General features: G+C 43.6%; 2 protein-coding genes across 5 annotated transcripts in view; both read right to left on the minus strand.

Annotated features, from left to right (window-relative positions):
- Positions 1–18915, minus strand: part of slco1d1 (solute carrier organic anion transporter family, member 1D1) — a 790174-nt gene that overhangs the window by 84003 nt on the left and 687256 nt on the right. The gene's annotated exons all lie outside the window — the stretch shown is intronic.
- The window catches only part of muc5e (mucin 5e), an 89762-nt gene that overhangs the window by 32960 nt on the left and 37887 nt on the right, over positions 1–18915 (minus strand). For all 4 annotated transcript variants that reach the window (XR_015481682.2, NM_001442860.1, NM_001442859.1 and 1 more), the window contains 8 exon segments: positions 17484–17727; positions 16093–16133; positions 7668–7756; positions 7413–7567; positions 5263–5401; positions 3325–3423; positions 3055–3249; positions 290–532 (listed from right to left, as the gene is read on the minus strand). Coding sequence is in view for 3 of the 4 variants with exons in the window: in NM_001442860.1 (NP_001429789.1) it covers positions 290–532; positions 3055–3249; positions 3325–3423; positions 5263–5401; positions 7413–7567; positions 7668–7756; positions 16093–16133; positions 17484–17727 (1205 nt within the window). In the remaining variant the exon portion in view is untranslated.

An 18915-nucleotide genomic window follows, 5' to 3' on the forward strand; every position in this document is an offset into this window, starting at 1 on the left:
TGGAAGTAGCCAAAACCTCTCTAAAACCAGCCTGGTTGACCAGCTAAAACCAGCCAACCAGCCTAGGCTTGTTTAAGCTGGATTTTTCAGCAGGGACATCATCATCCTCAGTGTGTTTCTGAACCAAATTCCAAATCCAGAAACACACGTTTTGTACTAACTTGAAGGTCAGAAATGTTGGTAACACTTTACTCGAAGGTGGTGTTCATAAGGCTGTCACGAGACCTTTCAAGTGTTACTAAAATGTTTGACATAGAATGTGTTTTGTTTAGGTATCACTGCAAGTTACCTTTAGGTGGCAGTCTTTAAAGGTGTCGGAATTCAGGATCATGCATCGCCGCTGGGCCCAGGCTGCACAGTACGAGTGTTTTTCACAGGGAAATACTTCATTGATCACATCGGAGCACGGTGGAGTTGCTGTCTTCCAGCTATTCCCAAAGTCCAGAACACTGAAAACTTCCGAGGAGCTGCTTGTCAGGAGGTCGTTGGTCACCTTTCCATCAAAGTTCCCGCAAAGCCCCAACACTCGGCCCTAATGTTTCACATGAGAAGGAGAATGACGCATTTCTTTTCCACTCAGTAGCAGATATTCTAGGATCAGTATCCATTTTTGTTCCTGGACAAACATTCCTATCAAACGATCACGTTCTTTAAACAATCCTCCACCCTACTTCTACTCTTCTGAAATCCAACGAATTCCTAAGAACTTTGTTCTGCACCATTAAGCACTAAGTTTAACATCTGAATGGGTAAGAACAAGCTTGAGCCAGAGATAGGATGTTCAATTTTCTTGAGGCAATACCCTTATGTAGTTCGAATCCTCTGAGAGAGCCAAATCTGAGAGCTCCCTCATCCTCCATAGACAACAATAGTCCCGAGACTTTCAAAGTCCAAAAAAAATCTCTACCTATGCAAGCTATAAGGTAGGGGTCACCAATCTCAGTCGCTGAGGGCTGGTGTCCCTGCAGAATTTAGCTCCATCTTGCCTCAACACACCTGCCTGGAAGTGTCAACTATACCTAAGAGTTTGATTAGCTTGTTTGGGTGTATTTGATTAGAGTTTGAGCTAAACTCTGCAGGACACCGGCCCTCCAGGAACAAGCTTCCAGAGGGAGGGAGGGAACTCTCAGATTTCATCCAAAGTATCTTAAGTTGGGTTCCAAATATGAACACAGGGGTCAGGGGTTTGGAACAACATGAAGATGAGTAATTAGTGACAGAATTTTCAATATTGGTTTAACTTAAAATCTTAAAAGGAATAGTATCCCAAATACTGTATCAATTATTAGTAAAGAGAGTATTGTCAAGTACGGTTACCCAGTGAAATTGAAACACAGTGATGGCGCGTCACTGAAGACGCGGGCAGCTGTTGCTTCCAGCCCCCAGGGAGCAATTAAGGGTTTGGTGCCTTACTCAAGGTTACCTTAGCTGGGTATCGAAGGCGGAGAGAGTGTGGCTGATTCACTTACCCCATCATCATTAAATTCCCAAGGACCGTAGTCAATCCCAAAACACAGAAGAATACAAACAGCCCTTAAAACCTGCACACTCATTAGTAGTCAAACCTAAATCCGCTAAAATCAATTTAACTTCTGCTGGTACAGTCCAGTCAAGATGTTGTTGGTCAGCTGGTTCTTCCAACAAAGGCAGACTAAACCAGTTATCAAGTGGAACTGTCCACTTTTTTGAACATAGGCTCGTTTTTCAACTCCCCTAGAGTTAAATTGTTGAGTTTTACCCATTTTTAATCCATTCAGCCTCTCTGGGTTTGGCAAGAGCACATTTAGCTTAGCTTCCCTACTTTTGCTTAGCATTTAGCTTAGCTTAGCTTAGCTAGTCGACCAGGCTGGTTTTAGAGGGGTTTTGGCCATTTCCAGGCTGGTCTTAGCTGGTCAGGCTGGGAGATGACCAGCTAAAACCAGTTTGACCAGCCAAGACAGGCTGGGAGCCCAGCCAAAACAGACTGGTCATGCTGGTTTAGCTGAATTTAGCTGGTTATTTTCCAGTTTGACCAGTTAAGACCAGGCTGGAAATGGCTGGAAACCAGCCTGGAAATGGCCCAAACCCTTCTGAAACCAGGCTGGTCAACCAGCTAAAACCAGCCAAACAGCCTAGGCTGGTTTAAGATGGATTTTTCAGCAGGGTTAGCATAGATCATTAAATTAGTTGTAAAAGCTGTAGTATCATGTACTAAAACCCATGGAAGATGAAAAGTTGCTATGTTTTATTCCGATTTGGCTAGAAACTCGTTTCATTTTGGTGTGATAATCAAGGAACTTGGTCCTAGTACACAACTAGTAGTACTCATACCTGCTAACACTCCCGTTTTTCCCAGAAGTCTCCCGTATTTTACACCCAGCTTCCACCACCCTCCCGTTTTGTTATTTGTAAAACTACCGTAATTTCACCTAGCCAAACGCTACAGTCTGTACAGGGGTCGCCAACTTCGGTATAGTATCTGCCCTGCTAAAAAATCCAGCTTAAACCAGCCTTGGCTGGTTTTAGCTGGTCGACCAGACTGGTTTTAGAGGGGTTTTGGCCACTTCCAGGCTGGTTTCCAGCCATTTTCAGCCTGGTCTTAGCTGATCAGGCTGGAAAATGACCAGCTAAAACCAGCTTGACCAGCCTGGTTTAAGCTGGACATAGCTGGTTTTGGCTGGGCTCCCAGCCTGGCTAGGCTGGTCAAGTTGCCAGCTAAACCAGCTAAAACCAGGCTGGAAATGGCTGGAAACCAGCCTGGAAGCCAAAACCCCTCTAAAACCAGCCTGGTTGAACAGCTAATACCAGCCAACCAGCCTAGGCTGGTTTAAGCTGGTTTTTTAGCAGGGTGATCGCAGTGGCTGCTCGAAACCTCTTTCAAAATTACTAACCCGGTTCTCAACAGTTATTCAAACACCTCACACCTAACCCCAACCCACACAAGCAACAGAGTCTTTACACAGCTGATTTACCACAGCAGAGTCAAAATTTAACAGGAAAGCTTGTCGATTTTACATGTGATAAGATCACAAAGTAACGGCTGTATACAAATCCTAAAAACAAAAAACCTCTTACTCTCCACTGATGCTCCAGTTGAATGGTGACCCTGGTATGTTTGTCCCAGATTACAGTGATGCCCAGTTTGGGAGCTGAGATGATGATGTAAAGGCCCACCATGTGGATTGAATAGAGAGGCTCTGCCAGCACAGCGCCCCCTGCTGGAAGTCTCTCTGTTACCTTCATATCGCTCAGAATTAGAGTGACGGTGCCCTGTCGGATTATAAACAGTTAGTTAATTAGTAAATTTGTAATTAGAAACGCGCAGTTTGTATATGCAGCATTTACCAGGAGCTCCACTGAGATGGCGCGGGAACACGTCAACGATTCATCACAACAAGGAACACTTTCGGTTTTAATTGCAAAGCTCCCACTTGAACTGGCGTCCTTATACAAAAAAAAATTAAGGTTAAAAAATGTTGCATTTTATTGAGCGATATATTTGACAATTTGACTGTGTAGATCAGGGGTGCCCAAACTCCATCCTGGAGAGCCAGTGTCCTACATATTTTAGTTCCAACCGCAATTAAACACACCTGAACCAGCCAATCAAGCTCTTTCTAGGTATGCTAGAAAGCTCCAGGCAGGTGTGTTGAAGTTGGAGCTAAACTATGCAGGACACCGGCCCCTCAGGACTGAGTTTGGACATCTCTGGTGTAGATAAACTCAGTCATGTATGGAGCTAATAATATGCCAAAACAATCTGAATTTGAATTGTGTTAATTTAAATTATTGACAATTGTAATTGAAAAAAATCTTTAAAAAATTGTATATGCCGTTAAAAACTGTTTTGAATTAGAATTTTTTCATTTGAATTTGATTTTCATGACTTGAACATTGAATATCTTGACTGAGGCTGAATTTCTTTATAGACGCATTTTTAAACTTCTGATTTTTTGTGTTCTGAATTGCTAGACTGCAGATTTTGGCTTTGTAAAAATACAGTTTCAAGTTTTCAAGATGAAGAAATTCAATAATCTCAAATTCAAAACCAGAAACTCAGATCGTGTAATTCAGATTCAGCAGAAAGTAGGCCAGGGGTGATCAACAGGCAAGAGTAGACGAAAAATTCAGTCCCAAATTTACAATAGTCAAATTATGAAATTCGCAGTTAAAGTAAGAAATTCAAATTCAAAACTATTTTTAACGGCATATAAAAAATCTGATTTATTCAATTACAACTGTCAATAGTTCAAATGAACACCATATAAATTCTGATTGTTTTGGCATATTATTAGCTCCATAATAATGCTCCTTTAAAAGGAGCACCCCACTTATTATTATGAATGTTTTTTTTGGATTCAGGCTTATTTTACAGTACCATACAGTTAAACAGTCAGACTTTAACATTTTTGAATCCATTCAGCCTATCTCTAAGTCTGGCGGGAGCACTTTTAGCTTAGCTTAGCTTAGCTTAGCATAGATCTTTGCATCGGATAAATCATAAGCTTCTTGCTCAAGAATAAAAGACTTTTGTTAGGTCTCCAAGTTAAAGCTTGACTCTTCTTTAATTACATCGTATACTAAGACTCATATTTTCTAAGTCGATATGGCTAGGTACTATACCCTCATTTTGGCATAGTAATCCATAGCTACAGTAGGCAATGATATTAAGCAGCACCTGAAAATAGTCCCAAAATAGGTAACTAGGTAACCATGCTGCATAATATCCTTGTAAATCTTTTTTTTTTATGAGTGAGATGCTAACGGCGTAGTCTGATTCAATGATCTATGCTAAGCTAAGCTAAAAGGGCTCCCGCCAGACCTGGAGATTGGCTGAATGGATTCAAAAAAGGTAAAACTCTACTGTTTAACTGTATGGTACATCTTATGTATATAAATTTACAACAACTGCACCTCCAAAAAGTGTCAAAAAGCATGTCATATTACAATCAAAATCAAATCTAACATTGGCGTTAAAAAAAACAACCGATAATAGGTGGGGTGCTCCTTTAAAGAAGCATTACTATGGAGCTAATTATATGCCAAAACAATCTGAATGTATATGGTGGAAAGTTGGGAAATTTTGCTTTAAGAAAAAACGACCTTCAATCAGATCATCAGGTGTCCATGAACTGCTTCGTTTAAAACAACAATTGTCTATTATTGTTTCATACTATTGATTCAGTAACTGATTGACCAAGCTACTTCTGCCAGCGTTCAAATGGTTTATATGTAATATATCCAACTCCAAGGTCACCCGAATACAGGTGATTTCCTGCTTACCTTAGCCAAGGTGTACTGGCAGTTTCCGTCGAATCTGTACCATTTGGAGTCAAATGTTTGATACTGTCCATTCCCAAACACCGAACATGTTCCTGAACATTCCTCATCAACACAGGACCATTCACCACCTCGACATGTGCTGCGACACAACTCACGATTAAAATGCACTGGTGAATGAACACTTTCTCAGTGAACCCACACTCTTAAAGGGCTCACATGGTGCTAATCCGCGCATATTTGAGTAAACATATTCTTACCCTGCTGAAAAATCCAGCTTAAACCAGCCTAGGCTGGTTGGCTGGTTTTAGCTGGTCAACCAGGCTGGTTTTAGAGGGGTTTTGGCCACTTCCAGGCTGGTTTTCAGCCATTTCCAGCCTGGTCTTAGCTGGTTAGGCTGGGAGATGACCAGCTAAAACCAGCTTGACCAGCCTAGCAGGCTGGGAGCCCAGCCAAAACCAGCTATGTCCAGCTTAAGCCAGGCTGGTCAAGCTGGTTTTAGCTGGATTTAGCTGGTCATTTTCCAGCCTGATCAGCTAAGACCAGGCTGGAAATGGCTGGAAACCAGCCTGGAAGTGGCCAAAACCCTTCTAAAACCAGCCTGGTCGACCAGCTAAAACCAGCCAACCAGCCTAGGCTGGTTTAAGCTGGATTTTTTTAGCAGGGAAGTATAATATTAAAACTTAAATATTGACTTTGCATCTGCCGTTCCTCCACTTTTAGGAAGGTTCATATGCAAACATATATAAATATGAGCCCTGGAAGATAATCCCTCGGTTCCTAAACAATTCCCTACTGAAAAAAACAGCTAAACAAGCCTAAGCTGGTCAGGCTGGTTTTAGCTGGTCACCCAAGCTGGTTTTAGCTTGTTTCCCAGGCTGGTCATGGCTGGTTTGTCAGGCTGGTTTTAGAGGGGTTTTGGCCACTTTTTAGCTGGTCTTAGTTGGTCAGGTTGGTCTTAGCTGGTTTTAGGTGGTCTAGCTAGTCTTAGCTGGTCAGGCTGGTTTTAGGGGGGGTTTGGCCACTTTTCAGCTGGTCTTAGTTGATCAGGCTGGTTTTAGGGGGTTTTGGCCACTTTTTAGCTGGTCTTAGTTGATCAGGTTAGTCTTAGCTGGTCATAGCTAGTTTTAGCTGGTCAGGCTGGTTTTAGAGGGGTTCTAACCACTTTTTAGCTGGTCTTAGTTGATCAGGTTGGTCTTAGCTGGTTTTAGCTGGTCTTAGCTGGTTTTAGAGGGGTTTTGGACACTTTTTAGTTGGTCAGGTTGGTCTTAGCTGGTTTTAGTGGGTCAGGCTGGTTTTAGAGGGGTTTTGGTCACTTTTTAGCCGGTCTTAGTTGATCAGGCTGGTTTTAGCTTGTCAGGCTGGTCTTAGCTGGCTGGTCTTAACTGGTTTTAGCTGGTCAGGCTGGTCTTAGCTGTTCAGGTGGGTGGTCTTAGCTGGTTTTAGCTGGTCAGGCTGGGAGACCAGCTATAACCAACTTGACCAGGCTGGGAGACCAGCTAAAACTAGCCTGGCCAGGCTGAGAGACCAGCTAAAACCAGCCTGGCCAGGCTGGGAGACCAGCAAAAACCAGCTTGACCAGGCTGACAGACCAGCTAAAACCAGCCTGGTCAGATTGAGAGACCAGCTTGACCAGGATGGGAGACCAGCTAAAACCAGCTTGAACAGCCAGGCCAGGCTGGGAGACCAGCGAAAACCAGTTTGACCAGGCTGAGAGACCAGGTAAAACCAGCCTGGTCAGATTGAGAGACCAGCTTGACCAGTCTGGCCAGGTTGGGAAACCAGCTAAAACCAGCTTGACCAGCCTGGGAGACCAGATAAAACCATCCTAGTCAGATTGAGAGACCAGCTTGACCAGGATAGGAGACCAGCTAAAACCAGCTTGACCAGGCTGAGAGACCAGCTAAAACCAGCCTGGTCAGACTGACATACCAGCTTGACCAGCCTGGCCAGGTTGGAAGACCAGCTAAAACCAGCTTGACCAGGCTGGGAGACCAGATAAAACCAGCTACTTCCAGCTAAAACCAGCTAAGACAAGCCAACCAGCTTTTGGTTTTAGCTGTTCTTTTCAGCAGGGTTGAAACCATTTGGAATAACATGAGGCTGGGAAAATAAATCCAGAAAACCATGGTAAAACTCTGGATTTCTCTTACCATGTTTTACAATTCGTCAGCACGCTCTGTCCAGTTTCGAAAACTCTCCCGCTGAATTCGCAGGTGCAGTTATCGCGATTCACACAACCACCGTTATGATCTTGAAAAAGGCCACCCGGACAATAACAGCCACTGAAACAGCTGCCATCATTACTCTGTGGATATGAAAAATCATCAAATTTCACACACAACATGAACATGATAACACTTAAAACAAGACGCTGTTATGTATATTTGTGGAAATGAAATGCTTACCACAGGTTTGGTCAAGCTTCCGCATGTCCTATGGGCCGTGTTGACCGGTATTTGTGAGCAATCCACACAAATCTTTCCCGCTGTGCAATCTAGAAAGGAGGCAAAGAGTTTAACGAATGTTTGTAGCTGAATATCAGTTGAGCTTAACATGCTGTAAAGACTTGTAATGAACATTGTTTAATGAATTAGACTTGCGCTGAAGGCAAACTCTGGCGAATTTGGATTTCACCTGTGAAATTTCCAACCCAAGCTCACTTTGGAAACGTAGCCCCGCGGACGTTTCTGGAGACCGCGATTTATGTGGCCTGAGGTACGTAATGCCGCGTTTAGTTTTTTTCGAGCGAACGCTGCGGGGCGGTGTGGCGCCGCTCCGCTCCTCCTCTTCGCGCTCGCCAGCTGACGGCTCGCCTCCAAGTGGAGGGCTTACCCGATGCAACCAGTTTGTCTGCTTAGCTCACAGCGTTGCGTTGGCGGAGTGGAAGCCCCGGAGGAGGAGGAGGAGCCAGCCGCGGGGACGACGACTGGGATCGAGTCCGGGGAACAGCGGTTCCAGAAATCAGGTAAGACGAAAAACGGAATCCGAAAAATAAGGGCGAGAACGCGGCGGGATCCGAAAACGCGGTTGTAATTGAAGACGAGGGCTTTTGCTTTTTTTTTTTTTGTTTGTTTTTCTGGACGGCTTTTGCGAACCGTCGCTCGGGTTTAGGGAAGGAGGAGGAGGAGGAGGAAGAGGAGGGGCGGCCGATCCGGCGGCTTTTCGCGTGAGAACAGCGCAGGCGTGAACGGCGCCCGCTCCCGAGAGGTGCCCAAGACGCGAAAAAGCGCGCACAGCGGCCTCTCGCGGATCTGCGAAAACAAAAACGCTCGAATACGTACCTCCCGGGACGTATCTTGCGGTCAGCAGAAACGTCCGCGGAGCTACGTTTCCACAATGAGCCCGGGTTGGAAATTTCACCCTATCAACACATCTTTCCTGGACTTTATTTACAGTAGTATTGTAAACCAATCGTTATTTTTGGATATAGACTCATTTTACCCCCCCTAGTATTAACAGTTAACAGTTGAGTCTTACCATTTTTTCAATTCATTCCACTTAATTAGCTTAGCTTAGCTTAGCATAGATCATTGAATAATAAACAAACTGTAACTATAACTACAGTCGTAGTGTTGTTACGATATCGTAATTCAATACCCATTGGTACTGAAATTTAAAAAACTATTTCCAGCACGTTCTTGATCAGTTCTCAACAAAAATGACAGTGATTGGCCGTGAAGGGTCAGTTTACTGAACTCACCGCTGTTTACTGAGTGTACCCTACTGAAAGAAACAGCTTAAACCCGCCTAGACTGGTTGGCTGGTTTTAGCTAGTCTAACAGGCTGGTTTTAGAGGGGTTTTGGCCCTTTCCAGGCTGGTTTCCAGCCATTTCCATCCTGGTCTTAGCTGCTCAGGCTGGAAGATGGCCATCTAAAACCAGATTGACCAGCCTAGCCAGGCTGGGAGCCCATCCAAAACCAGCTATGTCCAGCTTAAGCCAGACTGGTCAAGCTTGTTTTAGCTGGATTTAGCTGGTCATTTGCCTGGAAATGGCAAGAAACTAGCCTGGAAATGGCCAAAACCCCTTTAAAACCAGGCTGGTTGACCAGCTAAATCCAGCCAACCAGCCTAAGCTGGTTTAAGCTGGGTTTTTCAGCAGGGTAACCACAGATGCAGGGACACTGAAGCATTTTAAAGCCCTGAAGATCAGCTGTTCGGTTCATAAGCTGACATCCGATTGATCCGCTGATGAATCAGCTGATCTTCGCAGCCTTAAAACGCTCCAGTGTTAAGTCAATGTTAGAGGGACGTTTTTAAAATCACAGAACCGATAAGTTTCGAATTCCAGTATCGTGACGATGTTATAACGTTGTCCATAAAAAGACTTTCATAAACTGTCCTTTGGACGTAAACGGCTTCCAGTTTCCAACATTGTTCAAAATATCCTCTTGTCATAAACCCGTCATAAACATGACGGCCATTATAATTGTGTCATTACTGTTCTGATTCATTCTGAACACTTTTTGTCCTTGCATTTTCTTAGTGAAAGTGTCAATACCCTGTCAAACTATTTTACAACAGTGCCATTAAAATTAAGATATTTTAGTTTTGCACTGCTGTAGCTGAGGTCAAGAGAAGGTATAAAGGTGCCATGAACACCCCTTCAAGTGAAGTGTTTTAAAGCGTGTGACACTGGCTATGTTTCTGTACAACCTGAAATACAGGTACTTTGAGTTGCACATCTCCTACAAAACATCCACAAGCAGGTGTTGTTTTACTTATGCATCACCTATGCTAAGCCATAAACAAAACCTAACCAATAGAGGAGAAAGAAACAACAAAAGACACACATTTGCTCAAGCATACGTGTAATTTTGGTCGCATTCTTTTTCACAGGAAATGTTTCAAACTTTACCAGAAAAAAAAAGTAGTTAATATGAAGAAAGATGCGTGCAAAACACTTGTTTACAAATAAGTCATCTTCTAAATGGACTTAAATCTTTTTAAAAGTCAACATTTAATCCTCCTCCATGTGTACGAAGCATGCTTGATTTCTTTTGTACTGTTGAACATGAAATAAGATAGTTTAAAGAATGCTGAAAGCCACCAGTAGGCAATGACTTACATAGAATTTCCTTAGGTTTAGGAAAGAGGGCGATCGAGTCAATCTGTGCTTTTTAAAACACTATCGGTTGGGTTTAGGAAAGGGGGTAATCGAGTCAATCTGTGCTTTTTAAACACTATCGGTTGGGTTTAGGAAAGGGGGTAATCGAGTCAATCTGTGCTTTTGAAAACACTATCGGTTGGGTTTAGGAAAGGGGGTAATCAAGTCAATCTGTGCTTTTTAAACACTATCAGTTGGGTTTAGGAAAGGGGGTAATCGAGTCAATCTGTGCTTTTGAAAACACTATCGGTTGGGTTTAGGAAAGGGGTAACCGAGTCAATCTGTGCTTTTGAAAACACTATCGGTTGGGTTTTGGGACGGTGATGATCGAGTCAATCTGTGCTTTTGAAAACGCTATCGGTTGGGTTTAGGAAAGGGGGTAATCGAGTCAATCTGTGCTTTTGAAAACACTATCAGTTGGGTTTAGGAAAGAGGGCGATCGAGTCAATCTGTGCTTTTTAAACACTATCAGTTGGGTTTAGGAAAGGGGGTAATCGAGTCAATCTGTGCTTTTGAAAACACTATCGGTTGGGTTTAGGAAAGGGGGTAATCGAGTCAATCTGTGCTTTTAAAAACACTATCGGTTGGGTTTAGGAAAGGGGGTAATCGAGTCAATCTGTCCTTTTGAAAACACTATCGGTTGGGTTTTGGGACGGTGATGATTGAGTCAATCTGTGCTTTTGAAAACGCTATCGGTTGGGTTTAGGAAAGGGGGTAATCGAGTCAATCTGTGCTTTTAAAAACACTATCGTTTGGGTTTAGGAAAGGGGGTCATCGAGTCAATCTGTGCTTTTAAAAACACTATCGGTTGGGTTTAGGAAAGGGGGTAATCGAGTCAATCTGTGCTTTTGAAAACACAATCGGTTGGGTTTTGGGACGGTGATGATCGAGTCAATCTGTGCTTTTGAAAACGCTATCGGTTGGGTTTAGGAAAGGGGGTAATCGAGTCAATCTGTGCTTTTGAAAACAATATCGGTTGGGTTTTGGGACGGTGATGACTGAGTCAATCTGTGCTTTTGAAAACGCTATCGGTTGGGTTTAGGAAAGGGGGTAATCGAGTCAATCTGTGCTTTTAAAAACACTATCGTTTGGGTTTAGGAAAGGGGGTAATCGAGTCAATCTGTGCTTTTAAAAACACTATCGGTTGGGTTTAGGAAAGGGGGTAATCGAGTCAATCTTTGCTTTTTAAACACTATCATTTAGGTTTAGGAAAGGGGGTAATCGAGTCAATCTGTGCTTTTGAAAACACTATCGGTTGGGTTTAGGAAAGGGGGTAATCGAGTCAATCTGTGCTTTTTAAACACTATCAGTTGGGTTTAGGAAAGGGTGTAATCGAGTCAATCTGTGCTTTTGAAAACACTATCGGTTGGGTTTTGGGACGGTGATGATCGAGTCAATCTTTGCTTTTGAAAACGCTATCGGTTGGGTTTAGGAAAGGGGGTAATCGAGTCAATCTGTGCTTTTAAAAACACTATCGTTTGGGTTTAGGAAAGGGGGTAATCGAGTCAATCTGTGCTTTTAAAAACACTATCGGTTGGGTTTAGGAAAAGGGGTAATTGAGTCAATCTTTGCTTTTTAAACACTATCAGTTAGGTTTAGGAAAGGGGGTAATCGAGTCAATCTGTGCTTTTGAAAACACTATCGGTTGGGTTAAGGAAAGGGGGTAATCGAGTCAATCTGTGCTTTTAAAAACACTATCGGTTGGGTTTAGGAAAGGGGGTAATCGAGTCAATCTGTGCTTTTAAAAACACTATCGGTTGGGTTTAGGAAAGGGGGTAATCGAGTCAATCTGTGCTTTTGAAAACACAATCGGTTGGGTTTTGGGACGGTGATGATCGAGTCAATCTGTGCTTTTGAAAACGCTATCGGTTGGGTTTAGGAAAGGGGGTAATCGAGTCAATCTGTGCTTTTGAAAACAATATCGGTTGGGTTTTGGGACGGTGATGACTGAGTCAATCTGTGCTTTTAAAAACGCTATCGGTTGGGTTTAGGAAAGGGGGTAATCGAGTCAATCTGTGCTTTTAAAAACACTATCGTTTGGGTTTAGGAAAGGGGGTAATCGAGTCAATCTGTGCTTTTAAAAACACTATCGGTTGGGTTTAGGAAAGGGGGTAATCGAGTCAATCTTTGCTTTTTAAACACTATCAGTTAGGTTTAGGAAAGGGGGTAATCGAGTCAATCTGTGCTTTTGAAAACACTATCGGTTGGGTTTAGGAAAGGGGGTAATCGAGTCAATCTGTCCTTTTAAAAACACTATCGGTTGGGTTTACGAAAGGGGGTAATCGAGTCAATCTGTGCTTTTGAAAACACTATCGGTTGGGTTTTGGGACAGTGATGATCGAGTCAATCTGTGCTTTTGAAAACGCTATCGGTTGGGTTTAGAAAAGGGGGTAATCGAGTCAATCTTTGCTTTTTAAACACTATCAGTTAGGTTTAGGAAAGGGGGTAATCGAGTCAATCTGTGCTTTTGAAAACACTATCGGTTGGGTTTAGGAAAGGGTGTAATTGAGTCAATCTGTGCTTTTGAAAACGCTATCGGTTGGGTTTAGGAAAGGGGGTAATCGAGTCAATCTGTGCTTTTGAAAACACTATCGGTTGGGTTTAGGAAAGGGGGTAATCGAGTCAATCTTTGCTTTTTAAACACTATCAGTTAGGTTTAGGAAAGGGGTAATCGAGTCAATCTGTGCTTTTGAAAACACTATCGGTTGGGTTTAGGAAAGGGGGTAATCAAGTCAATCTGAGCTTTTTAAACACTATCAGTTGGGTTTAGGAAAGGGTGTAATCGAGTCAATCTGTGCTTTTGAAAACACTATCGGTTGGGTTTTGGGACGGTGATGATCGAGTCAATCTGTGCTTTTGAAAACGCTATCGGTTGGGTTTAGGAAAGGGGGTAATCGAGTCAATCTGTGCTTTTAAAAACACTATCGTTTGGGTTTAGGAAAGGGGGTAATCGAGTCAATCTGTGCTTTTAAAAACACTATCGGTTGGGTTTAGGAAAGGGGGTAATCGAGTCAATCTGTGCTTTTGAAAACACTATCGGTTGGGTTTAGGAAAGGGGGTAATCGAGTCAATCTGTGCTTTTAAAAACACTATCGGTTGGGTTTAGGAAAGGGGTTAATCGAGTCAATCTGTGCTTTTAAAAACACTATCGGTTGGGTTTAGGAAAGGGGGTAATCGAGTCAATCTGTGCTTTTGAAAACACTATCGGTTGGGTTTTGGGACGGTGATGATCGAGTCAATCTGTGCTTTTGAAAACGCTATCGGTTGGGTTTAGGAAAGGGGGTAATCGAGTCAATCTGTGCTTTTGAAAACACTATCGGTTGGGTTTTGGGACGGTGATGATTGAGTCAATCTGTGCTTTTGAAAACGCTATCGGTTGGGTTTAGGAAAGGGGGTAATCGAGTCAATCTGTGCTTTTAAAAACACTATCGTTTGGGTTTAGGAAAGGGGGTAATCGAGTCAATCTGTGCTTTTAAAAACACTATCGGTTGGGTTTAGGAAAGGGGGTAATCGAGTCAATCTTTGCTTTTTAAACACTATCAGTTAGGTTTAGGAAAGGGGGTAATCGAGTCAATCTGTGCTTTTGAAAACACTATCGGTTGGGTTTAGGAAAGGGGGTAATCGAGTCAATCTGTGCTTTTAAAAACACTATCGGTTGGGTTTACGAAAGGGGGTAATCGAGTCAATCTGTGCTTTTGAAAACACTATCGGTTGGGTTTTGGGACGGTGATGATCGAGTCAATCTGTGCTTTTGAAAACGCTATCGGTTGGGTTTAGGAAAGGGGGTAATCGAGTCAATCTGTGCTTTTGAAAACACTATCGGTTGGGTTTAGGAAAGGGGGTAATCGAGTCAATCTGTGCTTTTGAAAACACTTTCGGTTGGGTTTTGGGACGGTGATGATCGAGTCAATCTGTGCTTTTGAAAACTCTATCGGTTGGGTTTAGGAAAGGGTTTAATCGAGTCAATCTGTGCTTTTGAAAACACTATCGGTTGGGTTTAGGAAAGGGGGTAATCGAGTCAATCTGTGCTTTTGAAAACACTTTGGTTGGGTTTTGGGACGGTGATGATCGAGTCAATCTGTGCTTTTGAAAACACTATCGGTTGGGTTTAGGAAAGGGGGTAATCGAGTCAATCTGTGCTTTTGAAAACGCTATCGGTTGGGTTCAGGAAAGGGGGTAATCGAGTCAATCTGTGCTTTTGAAAACACTATCGGTTGGGTTTTGGGACGGTGATGATCGAGTCAATCTGTGCTTTTGAAAACACTATCGGTTGGGTTTTGGGACGGTGATGATCGAGTCAATCTGTGCTTTTGAAAACACTATCGGTTGGGTTTAGGAAAGGGGGTAATCGAGTCAATCTGTGCTTTTGAAAACACTATCGGTTGGGTTTAGGAAAGGGGGTAATCGAGTCAATCTGTGCTTTTGAAAACACTATCGGTTGGGTTTAGGAAAGGGTTTAATCGAGTCAATCTGTGCTTTTGAAAACACTATCGGTTGGGTTTAGGAAAGGGGGTAATCGAGTCAATCTGTGCTTTTGAAAACACTATCGGTTGGGTTTAGGAAAGGGGGTAATCGAGTCAATTTGTGCTTTTGAAAACACTATCAGTTGGGTTTAGGAAAGGGGGTAATCGAGTCAATCTGTGTTTTTTTAAACACTATCAGTTGGGTTTAGGAAAGGGGGTAATCGAGTCAATCTGTGCTTTTTAAACACTATCAGTTGGGTTTAGGAAAGGGGGTAATCGAGTCAATCTGTGCTTTTGAAAACACTATCGGTTGGGTTTAGGAAAGGGGGTAATCGAGTCAATATGTGCTTTTTAAACACTATCGGCTGGGACGTAAATGCAACTCATTGTGGAAACGTAGCCCCGCGGGCTTTTGTTTTCGCGGATCCGCGAGAGGCCGATGTGCGCGCTTTTTCGCGTCTCAGGCCCGCGCTGTTCTCGCGCGAAAAGCCGCCGGATCGACCGACCCGGCCGCCCTCCTCTTCCTCCTCCTCCTTCCCTAAACTCAAGCGACTGTTTGCCAAAGCCGTCCAGAAAAAAAAAAAAGCAAAAGCCCTCGTCTTCGATTTCGACCGTGTTTTCGGATCCCGCCGCATTCTCGCCCTTATTTTTCGGATTCTGTTTTTCGTCTTACCTGATTTCTGGAACCGCTGTTCCACGGACTCGATCCCGGTCATTGTCCCCGCGGCCGGCTCCTCCGCCGGGGCCTCCGCTCCGCCCACGTAACGCTGTGAGCTAAGCGGACAAGCTGGTTGCATAGGGAAAGCCCTCCACTCGGAGGCGAGCTGTCGGCCGCCGAGCGCGAAGAGGAGGAGCGGAGCGGCGCCACACCGCCCTGCAGCGTTCGCTCGAAAAAAACTAAATGCGGCCGTACGTACCTCCGGCCACGTAAATCGCGGTCTCCAGAAAAGTCCGCGGGGCTACGTTTCCAGAATGAGCTTGGGTTGCGTAAATGGCTACCGGTTTACAACATTCTTCAAATTATCTTCTTGTGTGTTCAACATAACCCAAACAGATTTAAAACTACTTGAGGTTGAGTAAATGGTGAGTACATTTTCATTAGTTGGTGAATTATCTCTTTAAGCGTTTTGAGATCTTCATATTTGAAAGGGAATCATAATTTGTCAGAAAGAGAACAAAAGTAACTGTTATAAGTAACCACGTTTAGTGGTCTTGCTAAAACATAGCCAGTCACCTGAAAAAAATAACAATATTAAACTTACTGCAAATTCGGGGACACCGTAGCTGTCCATTTTCACACAAGCTGCAATACAAACATTGAACATCGCATTAGCATAAACAGTAATCAGCATTCATTCATTCATTTTCTTTTGGCTTAGTGCCATTATTTATCAGAGGTCGCCACAGTGGAATGAACTGCCAACTTATCCAGCATATGTTTTACACAGCGGGTGCCTTTTAAGCTGCAACCCAGTACTGGGAAACACCCATACACATTAATTTACATTCATTTTCTTTTCGGCTTAGTCCCTTTATTCATCAGAGATCGCCGCAGTGGAATGAACCGCAAACTTATCCAGCATATGTTTTACACAGCGGGTGCCTTTCCAGTTGCAACCCAGTACTGGGAAACACCCATACAAACTAATTCACACTCATTCATTCATTTTCTTTTTGGCTTAGTCCCTTTATTCAACAGAAGTTGCCACAGCGGAATGAACCGCCAACTTATCCAGCATATGTTTTACACAGCGGGTGCCTTTTAAGTTGCAACCCAGTACTGGGAAACACCCATACACATTAATTTACACTCACTCATTCATTTTCTTTTCGGCTTAGTCCCTTTATTCATCAGAAGTTGCCACAGCGGAATGAACCGTCAACTTATTCAGCATATGTTTTACACAGCAGATGCCCTTCCAGCTGCAACCCAGTACTGGAAAACGCCCATACACACTCATTCATTCATTTTCTTTTCAGCTTAGTCCCTTTATTCATCAGAAGTTGCCACAGCGGAATGAACCGCCAACTTATTCAGCATATGTTTTAAACAGCAGATGCCCTTCCAGCTGCAACCCAGTACTGGAAAATGCCCATACACACTCATTTACACTCATTCATTCATTTTCCTTTTGGCTTAGTCCCTTTATTCATCAGAAGCTGCCACAGTGGAATGAACCGCCAACTTATTCAGCATATGTTTTACACAGCGGGTGCCTTTTAAGTTGCAACCCAGTACTGGGAAACACCCATACACATTAATTTACACTCATTCATTCATTTTCTCTTCGGCTTAGTCCCTTTATTCATCAGAAGTTGCCACAGCGGAATGAACCGCCAACTTATTCAGCATATGTTTTACACAGCAGATGCCCTTCCAGCTGCAACTCAGTACTGGAAAACGCCCATACACACTCATTTACACTCATTCATTAATTTTCTTTTCGGCTTAGTCCCTTTATTCATCAGGGGTCTCCACAGCGGAATGAACCGCCAACTTATCCAGCATTTGTTTTAAGCAGCGGATGCCCTTTTAGCTGCAACCCAGTATTGGAAAACGCCCATACACACTCATTTACACATTTGCTAACCACTGAGCCACCGTATCGTCAAGTACTCAACATGAACTTTTCAGCATAGTTTTAATCTTTACCATTGGCGTCCACCGATAACCACTGGACCCGGAGGCGCGACTCCTCCAGGATGGTAGCAGCTGCACAGTGTCTTAGGGCTGCAGGTCTGCTGGTTGTCCAGGTGAGAGTCCGACGCGCATCCACACCCCTCCACAGGGTCGTCCAGCACTGCACAGGTGGGATCGGGGGCCGACAGGGAACGGCAGGTATGGTTACAAGCCATCGTTTCGTAGGCGAACATCAGGTTGCCCATGCACGGAGGAACTGAAAACCAAAAGATGTGTGTTGGTGAGACATACTGTATATAGATGTGCGCGCACACAACCAAGACGGTGGGTAGAAACGGAATGCACTTATTTCCACTCAAGCTCATTCTGAAATTGTACCCCTATATACATTTCTGGAGAGCACCAAATATGTCTCAGGAGGTACGTTTTTTTTAAGTTTTTGTATTCGTGAATCCGCCAGAGATCGCTGTGTACGCTTTTTCAGATCTCAAATTTCTCTCGCGAGTACCATTCGCACCTGTTCTCGCATAAATCCAACAGAGGCTGCTGTCGACTGACTGACTGACTGATCGTCTGAAACCACTCTCCTCCTTCCCTGAACCCAACCAACAGTGTTTTCAACAGTTTCCAGAAATAGAAAAGCCCTTGCGGCACCCTGATTTTTCCCACATTTTCCCACATTCTCACCCTGTTATTTACTTGAGGGATTTTTGGGCTACTGATTTTGTCTTACCCGCTTTCTGGAATTGTTTTCCACCGGACTCAACCCCGTCCTCACGGTCAACTCCAGTCTGTGTCTCAAGTTCACAGACATATGCGGCGAGCCACTAGAAAAACTGTTAACAGCAGGAAAGCCGTATATACGGAGGTAAGCGTCCATGAAAAGGAACGGCGTCATACTGCACCGTAGCGTTCGTTTTAAAGGTGAAATGCAATCCAATACATTCCTCTGGCTACATGATTCGAGATCTTCAGGGGCCTCATGTATCAACGCTGCATACACACAAAAACTTTGCGTACGCCAGGTTTCACGCTTACGTGTGGATTTATTAACGATGAAATGAACGCGAGAACCTACGCCAACTTCATGCCTGGCGTATGTGCATTTCTTGTGTGTGTTTGTTTTATTGAGGCAGCTGTGTCAAATTGCACACTACAAAGTATCTTTGAGCTGTGCAATGGCAGCTCTGTGGGATGGGATCATCCGCATGTCTAGCAGGCGCTTACCATAATGCATACACTTATTAATGATTCTTACTTGTCTTCCTCGTGACGAAGAGTAGGCAAAATCTGATATGTAATGGGGAAAAAAGAAGAAAGAGCACATCAGACGCTGGATTCGAACTGGGTTCATGAATGATAGTGTCAAAACATGTTGCCATGCACTTTGCTGCTGATGTCCGCTCTCTTTAGCTTTGTTGTCTCTGTCGATCAAACGGGCGGA

Source organism: Danio rerio, chromosome 4 (assembly GCF_052040795.2).
Source record: "Danio rerio strain M-AB ecotype USA chromosome 4, GRCz13ab, whole genome shotgun sequence".
Taxonomy (NCBI): Eukaryota; Metazoa; Chordata; class Actinopteri; order Cypriniformes; family Danionidae; genus Danio; species Danio rerio.